Below are 21,943 nucleotides of genomic sequence, written 5' to 3'. Positions count from 1 at the left end.
AGGGTGTCTATAAATAAGGCGAGCTGCTTGATTCTGAACAGTCTGGTGAGTAAAAGTGTTGGTAAGGCAGTATAAAGTGAATTGGCATAATCAAGTCAGGAGATGATCAGAGCTACGGAGCTGAGGAACCTAGGTATTTTTTAATCCTTCGAAGATTTAAAAATCAGGAAACAATTACTGATCCTAGTTGAGTTCTTAAATGTAGCTTATTGTCTATAATAACCCCCATCTTTTAATCACTTTCTTAGGGGATGTTGGGTTCCCAATTTCAGTGGGTCAGAAGGAATCACTCCACAAGTCAATTGTATGACTTAAGATGACAATCTCTATTTGATCTGCATTAGTTTAAGGTAATTTCTACTCATCCAATCGTGGATGAAACGCATTGTGTTTTGAAAATTCTTCTGAGAGGCCAAAGAGCCATCTAACCTAAACAGTAGCTGTAAGTCGTCTGCATAGTTGTAGATTGTGCAGTTCATATTGCTTAATACTTGGATGAGAGGACAGATTTGTATGTTAAAAAGATGATGGGAAAAAGAGTAGCCTTGTGGAACCCCACAATCTAGTTGCATTTCTGGCACCTTAAAGGGGGTAAGCCAGAATGACTGGGCATGGTTCTCCAGGAATGATTTCAACCAATTCAATGCTGAACTGCGAAGCACAGTGGCCTCAACACGGTCCACCAATATGTTGTGGTCATCCCTATCCAAGGCCCCCAACAGATCCAGAAGAACCAATGCAGAGGTAGCTTCTTCACATTCCTTACACGCTTAATCTGCCACTGACAAGATGACAGCCTCAGTGGAATATGGAGACCGAAATACTGCTTGATGCAGATTTAACAATTGTGACACTCCTCTGGATGGGAACAAAAGCACTGCGCTACGTGAGCTTCTAGTAATGTTGGCAGGAAAGGTACACTATTTTAACATAAAGGCTCTTTACCATATTTCCTCTGAATAGGGATAACAATTGCATCCTTAAATGATCTAGGTACGCATCTTTGGGTTAGAGACATGTTAAGTAAAGACAGTGCAGGATTTGGTCAACAGAGAGGACAGATTTGAGGACTCTAGGCAAACAGGGTACTTTTGGAGAACCTATCTTCACTTCAGACAATAATTCAGCGAGGCGATCTTCACTAATAGACTGGAAGGTATCTAGAATAGTAGAGTTCCTGTCTTCCAAATTACTTGAACTTTTCGCCCCTCTCGTCAGGTATGCTATCCTTTATTATTTTTTATTTTTTCAATAAAGAAAGGGAGAGAAAGTCTGTCGGGTTTAGATAATTCTCAATCAATCAATTAATCAGGGATTTATAGAGTGCACTACTCACACGTGAGGGTCTCCAGGCCCCGGGGGGTGGGGGGGTTTTATGCTCATCTCCGTGGTCATCCAAAGATCCAGTTCTTGAGATTTTTTCTGAATAGGTGCAGTGTCGGGCTTCGTCTGATGCTGAGGGGGAGTTTGTTCCAGATCTTTGTCGCGATGTAGGAGAAGGATCTGCCACCCATTTTGGCCCTATGGATGCGGGTGACTGTGGCTAGGTTTGCAGAGCGGAGGTTTCTCTTGGGTGTGTGGAACCAGATTCTTTTGTTGAGGTATTAGAGACCGGTGTTATGGAAGGCTTTGTCACCTTACACTATGATTACTTATGTGTATGAAATGTCGTGAAGGTGACTAGGATGTTTCACTATCTGCTATTCTTGTCATAAGAAACATCGCTTCAATTGCCTGTGTGTGTTTTTTCAAAAATTCATGTCCTCTTGATATGTAAGCCATAGGATACAGGCTTGTGTCCCACCATTGCTTTGCTTACATCTTGTTACATCATTGTAAAACATTTTGCTTATTAAAGCTGCCTTGTCCGGCTGGACATAGGCTATAATATAGTACCTATTGTGGCTATATTGATTATTGCTTGTGACATTTCTTCGTTTTCAGGGACCACTGTCTCTTATAATACGTAACTTCCCAAGGTCCCTGACCAATTGCTTTGGGTGCCCTTGTCCCTTTGTTACTATGGAAGGCTTTGTAGGCATATGTGAGCAGTTTGAAGGTTATTATTTTTTTGACTGGGAGCCAGTGGAGGTCACAGAGGTGATGAGTGATGTGGTCATGTCGTGGGATGCTGAGGACGAGTCTGGCTGCGGCGTTCTGGGCGGTCTGGAGTTTACAGAGGAGTGTTTTGTTGATTCCGGAGTAGAGCGTGTTTCCATAGTCCAGCCTACTGGTGATGAGTGCGTGGGTGACGGTCTTCCTGGAGTTGGGGGGGATTCATTTGAAGGTCTTTTGAAGTATGTGGAGGTCACGGTGTTGATCTTGTGGTTCATAGTGAGTGAGGAGTCGAGTATGATGCCGAGGTTGCGGGCATGGTCCGTAGGGGTGGGAGGGTTTCCGAGGGCGGGGGGCCACCAGGTGTTGTCTCATGCAGAGGTGGTGGACCTGAGGATGAGAACTTCCGTTTTCTCCGAGTTGAGCTTCAGGAAGCTGCTTCTCATCCAGGATGTGACGTCCTTCATTCCTTCTTGGAAACTGTGCCTGGTCATGTTGGGTTCCTTGGCAAGGGGGAGGATGAGCTGGGTCTCATCGGCATATGAGACTATGTTGAGTCTGTATATTCTGACGATGGTTACAAGGGGGGCCATGTAGACGTTGAAGAGCGTGGGGCTGAGTGAGGATTCCGCATCTGATCTCTATGGGTTCATAGAGGAAGGACGGGAGTCTTATTCTTTGTGTTCTGCCTGAGAGAAAAGATCAAATCCAGTTTTAGGCATTACCCTGGATGCCAGCGTCGTGGAGTCTGGCAGCTAGTGTGCGGTGGGAGACGGTGTTGAAGGCTGCGGAGAAGTCTAGTAGGATGAGGGCTGCAGTGTGGCCTTGATCTGACATGATTTTCAAAATTTCATTTGAATTATTCGTATATTGTATTTCTTTATTTGTAAAGAAAGAAGATTTTGCTTGGAATAGTGAAGCTTTGTAGTCCTTCAAATACTTTTTGAAAATTAACTAATTTTCCTGCACATTCTCTTTTACGCGATTTCTGCTCAGCTTCCTTTAATTCTAACTTGGCTCATTTCAGTTCCTCCGAGAACCAACTAGAGGAATTGTGGTGTTTAAGGACTTTGGACATACCTGCAGGGCATGAGAGTTTCGCCTTGAGTAATTAAGAGGCGATTCCCTTTTCCATAGAGCGAATTATTCTGGTGGATACTCTTTTACCTGGAGATTCCTCATTGACCCACCCGCCTTCCCTTTCTGTTGAGCAGTGTCGCAATGATGATAATAAGGTCCCAAGTTAATATTCTGCACTGCATGCCTCTCAATGTAATCCGGATCATCTCCGCCTCTAAGGGTGCAGAAAAAAGAAGAACTACCTTGAGAATGCTGGGTGGTGCTGTTTATGGCTCTGTGATGTTAGATGTGGTGAATGTGCCAGAGCAGAGTTGGATCTATATTGCTACTTACTGGTGCAGGAAAGCTACTCCAACATTCTTAGATGCATTCTTGACGCCTGGAGGAGATTCAAGAGGTGAGGAATCTGGAAATAGAAGTATCCAGCAAAAAAAATGCTTACCGAAGGTATGTTACTTTATCTTTAACATCAGAAAGGCTACTAACAATGGATGCTAAATTGCCCGTAAGTAATCTTCACCAAGATGTTCAACTACTTTTATTTGAACCTGGAAGCTAAAAGAGAAAGGTTTTTTAACCCAGTGTCAAATCATTGAGACATTTTGGGCCCGATTAACAAAGGGCCTCCGCACTCGTGGCTAAGGCCCAGCAGTCGTGGCAGGGCCCCCGCACGTGTGGACCTCCACACTGCAGTTTCTAATTGTGGAGGTCCCACCACGAGTGCAAGACCCTCAGCCACGACTTCGGGGCCTTCACCATGAGTGCAGAGGCCCTTTTTGAATCGGGCCCTAAGTAATTAGTTGATTAGCTAGTATACAATTTACATGTCTAGAGAACATTTTATTGTTAATTATTAAAGAATGCTCACATTTGCACACAGTATTAAGTGTTGTTCGTTTTCTTTTTGTGTTTAGACTCTTCTAGAAACAACAACCAACCTCTTAAATCAAGATTTGCACTGGTCCCTCAGTAATTTACGTGCTTCAGTTACTAGAGGTCTGAACCCAAAACATGACTATTGTAGTATCTGTCTGCAACAATACAAAAGAAGACAAGAAACGGCTGATGAAATCATTGTCTTTAGGTAATTCTGTTGTAGATTTGTTTTTTACACTTATTACATTTAATAGTGGTGTCATAACTCTGCATTTTTATTATTACAGGATCTTGAAGGAGTATTGGAATGCTTTTAACAACTTATCAACAACGTCATCTTTTTTTATTTACCCATTTAACTGTATTATATAGTGCTTGGGCACCAAAAGGTATGCATAGGTTATATAGTAACCACAACAAAAGGTCTTAAAATAGGCTAGAAACAAACAAGATGAAAAGTGAGGAGAAGAGTAACAGAAAGGTGAGAAGATGGTGGGGAGAAGATCTTAGAAAGTGGTGAATTAGAGAAAAGGGTAGGGAAGAGCAAAGGAGAAGGCGTGGGCAAGGCAGAAGATGGGGAAGGAAAAGAGTGAAGAGTGGGGGATGGGGAAGGAGGGATGAAGGTATAGGATAACAAGATAAGAAGAGACACAAATGGAGAGAGAAATGAGAAGAGGTAGAATATGGAGTAATAATTGTGAAGACTAGGAGATGGGAGCAAGAAAGTGGTAATGAGGAGAAGAGGGGAGTAAGGGATTGAACAACATGGAAGTAAGTTAAGGGAAGGATGTAGAAAGCTGACTCTGTATATATTATACCGAAATAGGGTATAGTGTGCATAGAGTCGAGGGAGTCCCCAGAGGTATAGCAGAAGCTAAATTAGATAAGTGCCAACAGCTCTCTTTGTGATATTGTAGGGAAGTATTTAGAACCAAGCAGGATTTGGCACAGGTAAGAAAAATATATTCTCAAATGCAGGATTTCACAAAGAAATGCAGTTGTGGTTGAATTTGAAATAGTTACAGGTTGATATTGATTCAAAAAGCAGTTTACATTACACAATAATTACTTTTAGAAATCTTTTCAGTTACTTTTAGATTGCTTTGAGTATTGGGGTGGTATGCCTAGATGCCACAAATAAGTATCTCACAATACAAGGTAAGTAAGAATTTTATTGGTTTGAGTTAGAGTTACTGTTCTTCCCATACAAAACAACAGTTCAGCACTTAAACATTTTGGACCCAAAATCTTATAATATGGGTTCCAATGGGAAAAAAATGGTTATCGGTTTCACAGGTAAGTAAGCGTCTTACAAGTGGGTGCTTTGGGGGTTAGGACCAAGGTTCCCCACGGTCTAGATTGACACTCGAGTTGTACCACCAGCGGCACTGAGGTTGCCAGGTGCAGAGTGTAGGGGTCCAATGTTAGCCAATAAGGCTAAGAGGCACTTTGGTCAGGGAGTTGCCTATGAGCAGGCCACTCAGGTGTGGAAGCCAAGCTCCTGGGGTTAAGGTCAGCACTGCAGGGGCCAAGAATCATCACAGGAGTTGGACCACCAGCGGCACTGGGGCGACTGGGTGCAGGGTGTCAAGGAGACGTTGAGGGCCCTGTGCTTTTTAATGGAGACCTTCGGTTCTGCAAAGATACTGCAGGATCGGGCAGAGAAGCTTCCTGAAAGTGACTACTAATGTAGATGTGAGTTGGATTCTTGGGGGATGCTTGGATACCGTTGGTTGGGCCACCAAAGCTGTGGGGAGTCTGGTGCAGGAGTGTCTTCTGGCTTCGAGTTTTCCTACCAGCTCTGGTTCGCGGTCGGGGGTCCCTTCAGGTTGAGGCTGCAGGCGTCGTCATTAGGCTTGATGGAGGTCGGTGATCACGAGATCCAGGTCAGGATTGCTGCTGAGACCTCCTTGTGGTTTTGAGACACTTGAACTTGGGCCATGGGCGTCGGATGCAGAGTGATGCAGAATGGCGTAGTCGCCGGGATCGTATTTTGGTCTTGAGGTTTTGTTTGAGCAAATCCGGTGCGTGCCGGAGACAGAGTCTATAAGGTGAGTGCAGGGCAAGTCCTCCGGGCTCTGGGGGCTGCTGGACACGCTGGGTTTTTCACTGTAGGCAGGTCGGAGGCAGACAGGCTGGTGGGGTTGGGGCCAAAGCAGTAGTTCTCCTCTTCTTCCTGGGTGAGCTCGGCTCTTCAGTCCCTCTTCTTTCTTCCTCGAATCTGAGAAGGCAAGGTTCAGGGTGGCTCCTAAATACTAGATTTAGGGGCGTTAAATGGGGTGTGCAGGTCGGGACCAATGGGTCCCTACTTTCGGGTGGGTACACCCCCTACTGTGCCACCCTCCAGTGGGAAGGGGCATGAACCTCTTCCTGATTGTTTGGGTCCCCTCATCTTCGAGATGGGGGGATTGAGATGTGTGCTTCACCTCGCCTCCCTACCTGAGGGATAGGGCTGGCAAAGGTGGCCACACCTCTCCTCCTAGCTTGGCTTTCCCGCTGTTTCCCTGGCCAGTGGAGGGCAGAACCGGTGGGAGCCAGTTGCTGGGGGCAGCAAAAGGCAGGGACAGCTCCCAAAGGTGGAAGGCCTTTGTGGCTTCCCCTTCGTGGACCTAGCTTATCCTGGGGGAGGAGGCATGGTACCTATGCCTAAGATGTGCTTTGTTTCTGGAGCATGATCATGATCAGGAAGCCTCTTGAAAGGTATGTACTGGGCACTGGTCATTACAAGTTACCCAGCTACGTTATGACTTCACTGAAAATACTGATGTTTGGTGTAGGAGAGTAGGGTCTGCTTTCTATGTTCACCCCCACTTTTTGCTTTTGCTTTACTGGTTTTCGACGTAGATGTGGCTGTGGGCCTGCTAATCAGACCCACAGCCCTGCTGTTCTCTCTCTAAATTAATACTATGTACTTTAGGTGCATAACCCATTTGGATAGGATCACCTTATTGGCCCCTGTACAGTGTACCCTAGGTACCCAGGGCATAGGTGTACCCTAGGCCTACCAGGGGCTGCAGCATGTATTATGCCACCCCTGGCCTGGCCTTCCAATTTGACACAACTGGCTGATCACTCAGCTGGGGCAAGGTCGTGTAATCACCCCTTGCTTAGGTGTAGTATTCCTATACCTAACTTACATATAGACACATGTGTACCTATCAGTCACTCCTATGGCAGGCCTTAACAATCCTGGAGGCAGAGTGCTTGGTAACATGTGAGATGGTGCTCTAGCATGAGCTGAGCCTGTCTGCAGCTTTCGGAACCATGTCCTTATAGCTGTTCTATGATATAGCCTACCATATTCTCTTAAAGTGCCTTATAATCTTAGACGGTTATGGTAACTATGGTTTGGCTTTATCGAAACATGTCGTGTAAGGTGTCTAACACTGTGGAATAATACCCCCATACCATTTCTGGACATGAGGATATTATTCCCCCCTTCTAGAGGGAAAGACATGTTAAAATCATACTTCACTGTTAGCCTCTGACCAAAGCCTCAGCATCACTAAATGGATGCTGCTGCCACGACACAAGTCTGACCTCCTGCAGCTGGGAGTGATCCCAGCCAGGGAGGCCTGGACAATAGGTTTCCTGCTTGGGGAGGTGCTAGCACCTCCCCAGACAGCCTTTAGTGTATTGGGGCAGGGTGGGCTGAAAGGAATGAGACATGCCTGGGGCACACAAGGTGTTCCTTGCATAGTCCAGTTCAAACCGGCGCTGGGGCACTCCAGCCCCAGCTCTGGCGCGAAACTGGACAAAGGGAAGTGGGTGTAACCACCCCCTCCCAGGTCCCACCCATAAGGCGTGACCTAGCAGGTATCCCAGCCCCCCAGATTAGTATAAGAGTGGGAGTTGGGCCTCAAGACTTTAGATTATCCTGAACCTGCAAACTTGAACAGAAACTCTGGACCTTCGACATTCGACGAAAGAAGAAGACTGAAGAATCTCCCTTGTGGCCAAGGAGTGGCTACCCTGTGCAAACAGGCACCATCAAGAGACTACCCTTTGCTTTGCCCAAGTTCTACGAGGAACCGACTGCAGAGCCCGACCAGAGCCTTGACTTCCAGACTTCTCCGACCCTGATCCACATCCACAGCAAAGCTGAGATCCGTGGAGGCGACGAGCGACGTGGGACCGGCTACCTGGGAAAAGTGGCTAGTATCTTCAAGCGCAGCTTCTGAGGCACCCTCGAAGTTGTGCACCGGGGATTGAGAAGCCCCACCCCCAAGCACCATCTGCACCGAAGATCAGCCCCTCACACTCCACGAGTTCTGCGTGGGGCCCTTCAGCATTTTCCTGCTTGCCGCGTCTGTCCGGTTGCTTGCCCGCTGGCTAGTGGCCTTTGTGACGACGCACCCTGAAATCTTCATCGCTGGTTTGGCTCCTCCAGACTGGCTCCTGCTCCTTTGAAAAAGAGAAGCATCCCAGACCTTCCTGGTCTGCACCAGAAGCAAGTCCTCCGTTCTGCGTGGGTTCAGCTTGCCAAGGCTTGGTGAGTCCTAGTCCAACTTCGACGCCGCCGACAGCAAGAGCCTTCGTGGGACAGCTCGCCTCCTGGTCCTGGTCGTCCTCGACGCTTCCTGGTCCTCCTGGCTGCAGCGACAAGCTTCACCTTCACCTGCAATCTTCACGACATCGCCTGGTTCCTTCCTGGTTCCACGTGGTCACTGGCTAGTGACCTTGACTCTGTCCCTTCTGCTTGCAGGTCTCCTCTCTTCTTGATCCCAGCCTTGGGATCCACCGGACACTCTTCACTGACTGCCTGTCAGCATCTTTCTTCAGGCATCCATAGGAGTCGACGACGAAACCCGACGCAACTTCACCCCTATGCACCCGCAGCCTGTGGGCTAGGTAACTTGGGTACTCCGGTGCTCATCAGGATAGTGACTATCCTAGTGTCTAGTTTTCCAGTCTCGACTTCCTAGCTAGTCCGGAAGTGTCCTAAATCTATCTATTTCTAAATTGTACTATTGCTAGTGACTTTTACGCATTACGCGTGAGTGTTTCCACTCTGCACCTGAATCCCGTGGGCCTCCCACTTCCTAACCTTTGGTAGTATAGTGTAGCCCCAGCGATTCCCTAGGCCTAGGCCTATCCTATTTCCGTGACAGTGGTCCTTATACCACTTACTTAGTATATGGTTTGCGTGGCCCCTAGGGCATAACTGTATTACTTACCTGTGTGACTTAATGTATGCTTAAATAAGACTATGTTGTACTTACCTCTAATCTCATAAAGAGTGCTGAGGGTTTGACTAGAATAAATACACTTTATTTTATATATATATCTGTTGTGGTGTCCTTTCATTTAGTATTCAAGGGATTATATATGGTATCACAGCTGGCTTCACATGCCATTCAGAGTTTAGCCTAAGACTGCTCTTGTCCATGCTACCACTAGGATAGCTGGTCTATAAGGTTGACTTTACAATCAATCACCATAAGGGTATTTGGACTGATATAAGGTGTGCACTAGAACTAGTGACATCATACATCAGGCCAACTTCTTACATTTGGTATGAAACATCATGTCTTAATAAATCCATACTGATGCCAGTAGCAGATTTATGAAGACATTCACCCCAAGGGCACCCTGTAAACAGTGTGTTGGCTGACTGGTATCACCCATCCTGCCTCCACAGATGGGTTTCCAACTCCCTGCAGATGAGAATCCACGTTCTCAGAGGCCAGGAACAGTGCCTGCTTGGCTGAAGTTGATCACCCCTCCTCCAGCAAGATAGCTAGTAAAGTTAGCATATCAACGTCAGAGACTTCAAAGCCTCCTCCACCTTTGATATGCAATCACGGTTTCCCTCCGGAACTGGGGATCACCAACCCCTGCCCTGTGGTCCATTTGGCACCAGAGCAGACGGGAAATTATATATTCATGAGGCGTGTTTCACTTCCAGGCTAGTAACACCCCTAAGGTGGGCTTCCTGAAGTGGACAGCCAGAGAAGTGTTTCATCATCTTGTTTTTCATGAAACTAGACAATGCTAGGTTTGGGATATGCCCACTCCTCACAGGAAGTGATCATGTAGGGGGTGTAGTCACCCCAGTGATAGGTTGGCTACTACCATATACTCCCTAAAACGCCCCTAAATTGTGTATTTAGGGGTTACCCCGACACAAGAGTGCCAGAATAGTCTACCTGGGAACCAAAAAGGACAAATAAGAGCCAGCACAGAGAGAACTGAAGTCCTACGCCAAAATTGGTGCAAAACCCTGCATGGCTGCTTGTACCTCAACAATTGCCAAGACTGGACTCCACCAAAAGCTGTGCATCCTTCCCAACACTTGGAGGACTGTCCAGCCCTTTGCCAACCATCTAGCATCTCCCTTGGGGTGGAGGAGCCATCCCCATGCATCTACCACACTTGCCCGGTACACCGTTTGTAGGCCATCGGGCCCACCGAGGGAGCAGCACATCAGGAGGAAGTCTTTGTGGCTCTAGGATGTCATTTCCATCTTCCTGCCGAGTTTCCAGATGCTAGACCCATCCTGAGTACCGGGGTCCTTGCATCAACCAAGGTTTGTTTGTGTCCAGCCTGGACACCACCGCCGTGGAAACCAACCTGAACGACAATGGACTTAAGGGCCTACATGACTAACAACAAGCGTGGCCCTGCTGTCTTGTTTTCCCTACCCTCTGCCGGTGAACCATGAGATCCTCAAACGCAAGTGGCCAGCCTGCCAAACACCTCTGCACCCGAGTCCCACAGCCTGGGTTCACGACCCCTGACTGTTTCCCCTTTGTTCTAAGGGTCCTCACGACCTGAACCTTTGGGTTTTCCCTGGACTTGTCCCCAAGTCCCTCCTTGCAGGCTCTTGGTTTCAGGTAACCTTGACACTAATGGTGTAGCGCTTGAGGCTACCATGCGGACCAGCACCTTCGCAACCGAACACGCCAGGACAGGTAAACTCAAACTGCTGGTGGTTCCTTGGACCTTGGCACCTAAGCACCTTAAGTCCTAAAGGCAACTCTGTACCTCAACTGCAAGTATATGTCTGCTGTGTATGTTTTTCCTCCCAAAGGATAACATTACCTTGTTCGAGGCTCGTACCTCAAAAACCATTATTTGAACATTGTATTGTTTTCTTGTAAAATCAATAACTCCAAAAGAACTTACCTGATTCCAAAGATCTTGGTATCTTAATTAATATAAAAATCTGTGTTATTTTTCTAAATTGGTCTTGTATTTCTTTTTGAGTGTGTGTCTCATTTATTAACTCTGTGTGTACAACAAATGCTTAACACTACCCTCTGATAAGCCTAAACTGCTTGACCACACTACCACAAATGAAGCACTTGGGATTATTGAAGTAAGCCCTGTAAACCAATAAGGGGCATCATCTGTACTTTTTGCATAGTGTGCCCTTACATTGGCACTGCTACATCAAAAGCATCCTTTCTACCGAGGAAAGAAAAAAGGGAGAAAGGAGGAGCAGTGGAAAGGGAGATGCAACAGGGTAAGGTAAGCAGAGAAGAAACCAGATGCAGGAGTGGGACGGGAAGGAAGAGATGAGTAGATTCAGGAGAGGAAGGGGCGGTATGAGGAGAGGAAAAGTGTGGATGTGAAAGGTTAGGAATGTGGGAAGGAGGAGGGAAAGGTGTGAGGAATGGGTGGAATGGGCAGAAGGGAGAGAAATAGGGAAGGGTGAGGTGGGGTGGGGTAAGCAGTGAGATTGGTGTGAAATGTGAAAGGATGGGGGGGGAGGGGAGGAGAGGACTGGTAAAACATGAGAGATACGTGGAAGGAGCATGGGTACAGTCCAATGAGTGGTAGAGTGGGTTGCACATTTGTTTTGTGTTAGCATTGCTGACCACAGAATTACTTGGACATGATAAGTTTATTGTAGAGATGTTGACTGCACCGATTATCACTTTCTTTCAAAATACTCCTTACACCTACGAAAGACTGGATTGCATGCAAAATTTAAAAGCTCCATGATCCTATTTTTGCCCCTTTATTTTCCCATTTCCATTTCTTGATAATCCCCCAAGCATACTCAATAGGTTGTAGTTTGATCTTTCTATTATTGGGTCCTACATTGTATTGCTGATAGCAGTGTAGTGCAGCAGTACAGAGACATAGGTACCTTTGTTCTTAAAATATTGTTTAATTGCTTTCATAGAATGCAATGCACAATCACAGTACCTCCCAAAATCTAATAATCTTCATGTTCAGCGTGTAGTATGCAATCAGCTATCTGATAGAGACTACTAGCCGCATATTCCTTACCTTAGAATTATCCCCAGTATGCCTCTGGTGCCTCGAGCGGGACTGCGCCTGAAGGCCTGCCCCAACTGCTGTGCTCTACACCCTAAGGCCATGAGGAAGCGATCTTTTGAGCTTATGGTGGCTCGATGTGCGACGCCGTGGCGATTACAGTCCCGGCGATAGGAAGGTCGCGGAGCCCGAGGTCGTCGTTGCATTTGAATTTGCTCAGCCATTCAGGTAAGCCCACGTCCCACAAGAAGAAGAAGTCGTCGAAGCGTACTACAACTTCACCTTGTCTGTTTTCCAATGAGGCGAGGGAGCGTTGCCACTCAAGGCCTGGTTCCGCGATTGAGCCAGCATCTAGGTCGGCTCCGTGTCTCCCCTAGTTTCCGGGAGCCTGAACAACATTGAGAGAATTTTATGAAGCCATGCACCTCATCTTTGGGTGGCCTGTTCGCTCCGGCGCGCCTTTTGGCCCCCCGGGTTCAGGAAGGGCCCCTACTTGATCCACACTGGCGGCTCCGACGCCAGTTAGGCCCCAAGGGTACACAGATAGATCCAGTTTGGCGCTGGTCGTACCACCTCGACCTTCCCCGATGCTGATCCAGAGGCTTACGCCATCCCCTTTCTCATCCCGACTCTGAAATTGAGCCGGAGGAGCGTCGTCAGATGCAGGTGCTGACTGAAGTCATGCCTTCCGGGCCAGAGAATGAGCCCTATTCTCTGAACCCTGAATAATACCAGCCTTATGAAGAACAACTGAACTCTGCTGAGGATCGGGGTGAAGCCAGTGAACTCAATACTTCTCCAGATACTGGCATGCTTTCTCCCTCTACTGTGGCTACGGAGGAGGGAGCTTCATTTGCAGCCATGGTCCGGAGGGCAGCTGAGGTCAGAACAGTTTCTTCCTTTCAATGAGGCAGTCTCTGACGCCCTGCTTGAGACTTCGTCCACGCCCAGCGGCTCCTGTGAACAGGACGACTGCTCACTGCCATGCCCCAGGGAACTCAAATTTCCTCACCCAACATCCTCCCCCAGAGGGCTTGTTGGTCCAAGCCTCCATGTCCCACTTTAATCCTGGTGCTTTCCCTACTGCACCCCGTACATGGAATCCAAGAGGCTGGATAATCTTGGAAAGAAGATGTTTTCTTCCGCCAGCCAGGCACTGCGGTCTGTGACCACTGCATGCCTCTTGGGCTGCTATTACTACGCGTTGTGGGATGCGGTTGCGCAGGCGCTGCCAACGGTCCCGAAGGAGGCCCGAGCTATCCTCTCCCAATGTTGTCGCCAATGGGAGGGATGCAACAAAGTTCACCACCTGTTGTGGACACCACGACTCACTAGGCAGAGTGGATTTGTCAACAGTGGCCCTGCTACACCACGCATGGCTGAGGACGACTGCTTTTCCTGGGGTGTCTAGTCCTCACTCATGGACATGCGCTTTGATGGCTCATTTCTCTTTAGAAACTAGGTGGATTCAACACTGGAGCCCTTTATGGACAGCAGGGGTATGGCCAGGTCCTTGGGCCTTGTAGGAAAATGCCTCTTTTGGGCATGGTTAGCCCCACTTTTTGCCTGGAAAATGATGTAACTTTAACTGGAAGTGCACTGGGTCCCTGCCAACCAGCTACCCTGTGCCAGAGCTCTTCCTCTAAAATGTACCTTTTGTTTCCTAATTGGCCCAACTTCAGTGGCACTTGCAGGTCGCTGGTAGATGTAACCCCTGGTGCCTAGGACATGGCTACTCAGGAGGGGCCCCTAGGGCTGCAGCATTAATTGTGCCACCCTGGGGTCCCCTCACCAAGACCCTGCAGTCTGCCATTGTAGACTGTGTGCCTTGGTGCAGACCAAACTGAAGAGTCAACATCGCACATATCCCTGTGTGCCATGCCCACAAACACTGCATTGGATGTGGGTAAGTCACCCCTACAGCAGGCCTTATAGTTCCAAGGCAGGGTGCACTATATCTCCTGTACAGGCATATCTGCATGAGTGTACTGTTAGTGCTGCTTTGGACGTTGCCCAGTGCTTGTTCCACCCCGGAGACAGGTCTCCCAAGCCGCTGTTACTTACCTGTAAGCAGCCTCTTTTCGATTTCAGCAATCTCTATTGATTTGTATCTGAAAGAAGCACATAGTGATATTTTCCTTACCCTAGAATTACCCCCAGGCGTCACACTGGATCCGGAAAGTTTTCGTCTGCAGTACACCTGTGCGTCGGAAGGTGGCGTCATGCGGCTCTGTGTCCTTCGTTGGCGTTGTGGTCGCCGAGAAGACGTCGCGGCAGCTACTTAAACGCCTCCCTCGTGCGCTGACGTCAGTTCTTTCTTTTTACGTGCCAGCAAGCGCAGGCCGGGAGAGAGTAGTACCCCAAGTAATTTTTTGGCTGTGTTTTTGAGGCCTTATGTCTCGATTTTTTCGTGTCAATCGACTCCTGGTGTCATAGGGATGCCCGGTTTCAAATCTTGCAGGTAATGTCATCGGATGATGTCGGTGACAGACCCGCACCGTGTGTGTCTCTACTGTCTGGGGCGCGACCACTACCCCAAGTCGTGCCCCGACTGCCGGGCCATGGCACCGAAGTGTTTGCGAGAGCTATCCTGAAAGGTGGCTGGAGGTCCTACAGTTGGCTCCGAGCCGCTCAAGGTCCTGGTCCCATGGGAGGTCGAGGGACCGGTCGCGGAAACCATCACCATCATTCTTCTGGATCAAAGTCTTCGCACTCTGGGTCAGATAACACGAAGCACAAGTAGTCGAAGAAGTGTCATCGCTCGATTACTTCCTGTCGCGTGACGCGGCTGAGAGTGCGGGTGGTGCCTCTACCGTGGCTACGGCGGAGCCTACAGTGTCGCCGTCGGCTATGCGCCCTTCCCGGGTCTGTTGGCGACACCGGCCCAGCTGCAGGACTTTCCGTCTGCCATAGCCCGCCTCTTTGGGCCTCGCTGGTGCGCCTTCTGGCCCCGCGGGCCCGACGGGGGGTCCTCGCCTTTCACTGTCGGCTGCTCCGGCATCGCTGTCTGCTTCGGCCCCGGCGCCGCAGGGCCCCCAAGGATCCAGGCCTGGATCCCGGTTGACCTCGTTACACCTCCACCAACGCCGACCCCACCGGCACCACCTCCGACGTCACCCGTGGCACCGCACAACGCCGGCCCCGGTTTCAGTCCCGACATGGACACGGAGCCAGTGTTGCTCGACGCCGATGGGGCCTTTCAACCCCTATGTCCGACCTCCTTATTTTCGGCCTGTACATCAGCCTGAGGAGGAAGGGGAGGACTGGGAGGGGTCCGAGGACCCTCTCACAGCTCAGTGTGAGTATGTCCCGGACTGGGCAGAGGAACTGGGGGATGCCAGTGGTCTTGACACCTCCTCTGACCTTGGAATGCTCACTCCTCCTACTGTGGCTACGGAGGAGGATGCAAGTTATGCAGTTGTGTTGCGTAGGGCAGTGGAGGCCCTCAACCTCCAACTCCCTGCCGTGGCAGTCAGGACTAACCTCCTGACAGAAGTGCTTCAGCCGGCGGCTACCTCTGCGGAGCCACTGTTGCCTTTTAATGATGCACTTTCTGAAATTCTTTTGGGCACCTGGTCCAGGCCCAACACAGAGGCTCCTGTGGACAGGAACGTGACCTGAACCCCTTTTCGTCTCCCAACACCTCACCCCTGAGAGCTTGGTTGTCCAAGCATCAATGTCCCAGAGCGCATTCCCTACCACACCCCCGGTTACGGAATCCAAGAGACTGGAACAATTTGGGAAGAAGATTTTTTTCTTCCGCCAGTTCAGGGCTGGGGTCTGTGAAAACCACATGCCTCTTAGGCCGTTATTCCCACTCTGTGTGCGATGGGGTGGCGCAAGTGCTGCCTCAGTGTCCGGAGGAGGCGAGGACAGTGCTCTCGAAAGCTTTGCTGAGGGGAGAGATGCAGCCAAGTTCACGATACGATGTGGTCTTGACACCGCCGACTCGCTGGACAGAGAGATTTCCACGACCGTGGTGCTACGCCACAACACCTGCCTGAGGACTACTGGCTTCTCAGGGGGTGTCCATAACACCCTGATGGACATGCCCTTTGATGGCATTCGCCTTTTTGGCAACAAGGCAGATCGCACGTTGGAGCGTTTTAAGGACTGGAATTATTTATGTTGGGCCAGATGTACAACCATTTCATTTAGCGCCTCGCAATTTGCGACAAATTGTGAGGCGCTAAATGAAATGTACAACAGTGGGTATGACACTATTGCGATTTCCAATGGGGTCGCAATTTGTGAGGCTCATTGCAGGATTCACATTTCCACATTTCCGTCCTCCCTGCCCACAGATGTTACCTGCAGTCCACGGTGAGCAACACACATTTTCAGTTTGCTGTTCTCCCTTTTGGACTCGCCAGCTCCCCGCCAGTGTTTACCAAGATGATGGCAGTGGTTGCAGCTCATCTGCAGAGATCAGGGGTGCCAGTCTTCCCCCTATCTCGATGACTTGCTGTTAAAGGCGGGCTCGCCCCAGGCTGTCGTCTCCCACCTCCTGACTACGACGAGCCGCCTGCATTCGTTGGGGTTCACTATAAATGTGCTGAAGTCACACCTGACTGCCTCTTAAATGCTTCCTTTCATCAGAGCTGTTCTGGACACAGTGCAGTTTCGGGCCTACCATCCCAAACGGCAAGTCCAGGATATTCGGTCTGTGATACTGCTGTTTCAGCCTCTGTCCTGGGTTTCGGTGAGACTGACTCTGGGGCTGCTGGGCCTCATGGCCTCCTGCATCCTGCTTGTGAAGCATGCCTATTGGAATATCCAGGCTCTGCTGTGGGACCTAAAATTCCTGTGGACACAGCATTAGGGGATTCTCTCTGACATTGTCCAGATCTTCGAGGAAACTGCCAATGACCTGCAGTGGTGGCTTTCAAACTGCGATTGGGTTAGCGGTAGACCCCTCTCCCTTCCCCAACCAGTTCTGACAGTAGTGACATGCGTCACTCTTGGGGCGGCCATCTGGGAGAATTGGAGATCAGAGGACTCTAGTCTCCAGCGAAATCAGCACTCCACAGCAACCTTTTGGAGTGCCGAGCATTCCTATCTGACTCACGAAAATGTTGCTCAAGTATGATTTTACCGTGAAAAAAATAAAGACAGGAGGCATTTTGCAAAATAGGAACAGTTGGTTTAATTAAACACTATGGCCTGAAGTGCAGCATACAGAAACAGGTCTGAGGATTGACTCAAAGTACAATAGCTTTGAATGTCTTTTTATACATTTCTTCAAACATCATAAAATAATTCATAGATCCTGTTTTTGGAGTGAAATGTGGGTGGGTCTCGACCGTGCGTGGACACATTGAGGGCCAGTGGGTAAAGTATCCAGATGTCCGGCATGGGCAGCATGTGATCACTGTGTGTGTAGAGTGTGCTGTGTCCTGTTTGGCTGAGTGTTCCTAAATTCATGTGGCATCTAACTTTTTGGTGTTTTGGGAACGTCCGCCCCTCTAGCGTTTTATTGGGGCCAATCACTCGGGACCATTGTGGTGGCGCTGCCTTTCTGTGGGACTTATCTGGGTTTTTCCTTACCACGCATTTGTTCTGCTGGTTACGTGCCACTCCTCCTGTGATCTGTCAGTCAGTAGCCTCAGGCCTAGAGCTTGCCTGACCATGTATTTCTGACTCAGGTTTATAGAAATGTCATATCGGGGAATTTCGACAACCGTGATTCAATTTAGTTTTTGTACATATACGTATCATTCTGTACATCACCATCAATATTAACAGCTGAAACAACTCACACTGCCTGCAGTGAAAATGGCTCTGTCAGTCAAATGCTCAGATGCAGAGATTCATAGTCCGAGCCTTAGTCTTGGACACTCATCAAGATTCAGTCCCACTCATGAAATAGCCCAGAATCAAAAGACATGCTAAAATGCCAAAGTAAAAACTAAGCAAAGAGACATGACCCACCTGAAATGCTGGAGGTGCACATCAATGCTGGTAACCACAGAGAAGGTATATGTCCATCCCACCTCACTCTTATATCACGTGTGAAACACTAAACCTTTTGCCTACAGGTTGCCACCTTTGAAGTATTACAAAACAAGATGGCTGCTACTCGATTTGCTTGGTCAAAAAAGAACCTACCACTAGGACTTTAATAAATATAAAATAGGAACCTTGTACTAATGTTCAGGTTAAAAACCAAACCGCAAGTACAGCTAGATTCATGGAACCTCAATATTAATAGTTCCCAGAGGGGATAGTTGTGTGTGAGTACAAGTTAGTACCTATTCTCATACACAGGAAAAGAACAACCTGTGAAATGAGGTGCACAATGGGTGCAGCTAGATCCCGGTCAGATATTCAGGGAATTACTTTTGTATTTGATGCCACTCCACTAAATCTTTTAACACGGTCTTGACAGTCTGCTCTGAAAAATGTAACTGGGTTTCCTTTGTGATAGAAGCCTCCTCTACTCCCTTAAGACCCTAGTCAATACGTTTAAGCACAGTCCATTTACAATCCAGACAATCATGGCATGTTTCTTTGAAGTGTTGTACTAATTAAGATTTCAATCTCCCAGTCCTGGTGGTACTTATGAGTTCTTGCATCTTGACTTTCACCTTTCTCATAAGTAGCCCTTCATATAACAACCACACAGGCATTCCAGTCTGTAGATAACAAAACAGGAATTGCAGATACTCATTTTATTTTTAAAACATATTTGTCTGTTGCTTAATGTTACTTGTTAGGATGGTGATGTAAGCTTACACACACTGCAACCATTGCAGGCATAATGGTTCGCCATCATCTGCTCCACTGGCGTACCATCACGTCGGACAGGTGGGTGCTGCAAATCGTCCGAAGTGGCTACTCCCTCCCCTTTGAGGTGACCCCTCCAGCCATGCCACCGCAGTACCACCACATGTCGGGGCATCACTTGCAACTTCTGCAGGAAGAAGTTATGGCCCTCTTGGCCAAGGAGGCTATCGAGCGTGTTCCTGGCCCAGAAGTAGGACGGGTTGTTACTCCCACTACTTTCTGGTTCCCAAGAAGGGCAAAGGGGGCCTACACCCTATCTTGGACCTCTGGGGCGTCAACGCCTTCCTCTGGAAGGAGAAGTTCAAGATGCTCACTTTAGCTCAGGTTCTGGCTGCCCTAGACCCTGGAAACTGGATGGTAGCGTTGGACTTCCAGGACGCATATTTTCACATCCCTGTCCTGCCGGCCCACCGGCATTACCTGCGGTTCACGGTAGGCCACGAGCACTTTCAGTTTACTGTGCTCCCCTTCGGCCTCACCAGTTCCCCTCGGGTGTTCACGAAAGTTATGCCGGTGGTCGCAGCTCATCTGCGCAGATTAGGGATTCCAGTCTTCCCCCTATCTTAACAACTGTTTGTTGAAGGCTGGCTCGCCCCTGACAGTCGCCTCCCACCTCCAGACTACGGCCGACCTCCTGCATTTGCTGGGGTTCTCCATCAACGTGCCGAAGTCACATCTGAGTCCCTCCCAGAAGCTCCTTTTCATCGGAGCAGTTCTGGACTCGGCACAGTTTCGGGTCTATCCTCCCGAACAGAGGGTTCGGGATATTCAGGCTCTGATTCTGATCTTTCAGCCTTTATCCCGTGTTTCGGTCAGGATGGTCCTACGGCTGCTAGGTCTGATGGCCTCCTGCATCCTGCTGGTACATCACGCCAGGTGGCGGATGCGGGCTCTGCAGTGGGACCTGAAGTTCCAGTGGGCCCAACATCAGGGCAACCTGTTCGACCGCGTCCTGATCTCGGAGGGCACTGCAAGACAGTTGCAGTGGTGGCTCACGGACCGCGATTGGTTCAGTGGCAGATCTCTCTCCCTACCCCAACCGGAGCACAAAGTGGTGACGGATGCATCCCTCCTGGGATGGGGGGGCCACATGGGAGAGGCGGATATCAGAGGCCTCTGGTCTCCGGCGGAGTCCCGGCTCCATATCAACCTGTTGGAACTGCGGACGATCTGGCTTGCACTGAAGGCATTCCTTCCCTCTGTCCGGGGAAGTGTAGTGCAGGGGTTCACGGGCAACACCACCGCCGTGTGGTTTTGCAACAAACAAGGGCATCACCCTGATGGTTCAACACCTGGCGGGCTCTCTGAACGCCAGGGCGGACAAACTCAGCCGCCGGTAAATGATGGATCACGAATGGCATCTGAACTCGGACGTGGCGTAAGGCCTCATCTGAAAGAAACACGTTAGTTAGATTCCTCACCTTAGAATATCCCCAGGCGTCAGACTGGATCCGGAAGATTTTTCGTCAGCAATACCCCTTGCGCGTCGCTAGGCGTCATCTGCGGCTCCGTGTCTGTCGTCGGCGTCGTGCGCCGGAATGACGTCGTCGGAGTACTTAGACGCCGCCCTCGCGCGCTGACGTCAGTTCTTCTTTTTTCCGCGCCAGTAAGCGCAGATCCGGGAGAGCTACCCCTTTTAGTCTTTTTTGACTAACTTTTTTGATCCTTTTTGATCTTGTCTCAACTCCGGTGCCGGTAGGATGCCTGGTTTTAAAGCCTGTGCTGACTGCAACCGCTTGATGTCGGTTACGGACCATCACCGCCGGTGCCTTTACTGCTTGGGCCTCGACCACGATGCAGCGTCGTGTTCGGACTGCAAGGCCCTGACCTCGAAGGCTAGACGGGAGCGGTCCCGTAAGCTTCTCGAGCTTCGCCACTCGGCTCCGCGCCCCTCTCGATCCCGGTCCAGGAGGAGGTCCAAGGATCGGTCGCGGAGCCGCAGCCGACGTCATCATCGATCGTCTGGCTCCAAGTCTTCGGGTAAGTCGAAGCACTCCAAGAAGTCCAAGAGGCGACACCGCTCTTCGGACTCCCCTCGCCGGTCGCGCGACTCGGCCGAGGGTCAGGGTGGTTCCACCCCCGCGGTTCCAGCGGAGCCGCAGGTGCCGCGCAAGTCCCCATACCCGCCGGTCCCTGGGACTGACGCGACGCCGGCGGAAGTCAGTGCCTTCCTCTCGGCCATGAGGAACCTGGCTCCGCCGTCGACGCCCGCTAGTGCGCCTTCGGGCCCCGCGGACCCGACTGGGCAACCTTGCCTGCCGGTGGCTCCGGCCCCGGCGCCGTCGACAGCTCCGGCCTAAACGCCGCAAGTGCCCGAGGGACCCGTTCCCGAATCCCCGCCGACGCCGGTCGACCTCGTCACGCCTCCTCTGCCGGCGTCGACACCGGTACCACCTCCGACGCCGGCTCCGCTCGGCGTCGAGCCCCAGTTCAGCCCCGCTCCGGGCCCGGCGCCGTTACGGCGTCGATGGACGCCGCGTTCGGCGCCACTGGAGACACATTATGTCTATCGCCCGGCTCCGATCCTTCCTCCTGCATACCAGGAATCGGATGACGGGGGCGAATGGGAGGGATCCGAGGATCCTATGGCCGTTCAGGCTCAGCTGTCACAGGACTGGGCAGATGAACTGGGGGAGGCCAGTGGTCTGGATACCTCTCCAGACACTGGATTCATCTCTCCTCCGACTGTGGCTTCGGAGGAGGGTGCTGCTTTCTCTGTGGTGCTGCGCTAGGCGGCCGCAGGCCTTGGGCTCGAGCTACCTGCCGTGGCTGTGAGGACTAACGTCCTCACTGAGGTGCTTCAGTCTGCAGCAAGCTCCACTGAGCCCCTGCTGCAATTCAATGAGGCCCTCATTGACGTTCTGCAGGGCACCTGGTCCAAGCCCTCCACAGTTCCTCCTGTGGACAGGAACGTCGC

The 21,943-nt window shown here is 50.1% G+C and overlaps 1 protein-coding gene across 1 annotated transcript in view; it reads left to right on the top strand.

Annotated features, from left to right (window-relative positions):
- The window catches only part of VPS8 (VPS8 subunit of CORVET complex), a 1,789,524-nt gene that overhangs the window by 1,516,807 nt on the left and 250,774 nt on the right, over positions 1–21,943 (top strand). Inside the window, exon 42 of the mRNA XM_085648738.1 lies at positions 4,050–4,219. Coding sequence (XP_085504864.1) covers positions 4,050–4,219 — 170 coding nt within the window. The remainder of the gene's footprint in view (positions 1–4,049; positions 4,220–21,943) is intronic.

The sequence above is a fragment of the Triturus cristatus genome, chromosome 3_2, assembly GCF_964204655.1.
Source record: "Triturus cristatus chromosome 3_2, aTriCri1.1, whole genome shotgun sequence".
Classification (NCBI taxonomy): Eukaryota; Metazoa; Chordata; class Amphibia; order Caudata; family Salamandridae; genus Triturus; species Triturus cristatus.
This window is presented reverse-complemented; position numbering and strand designations above follow the sequence as displayed.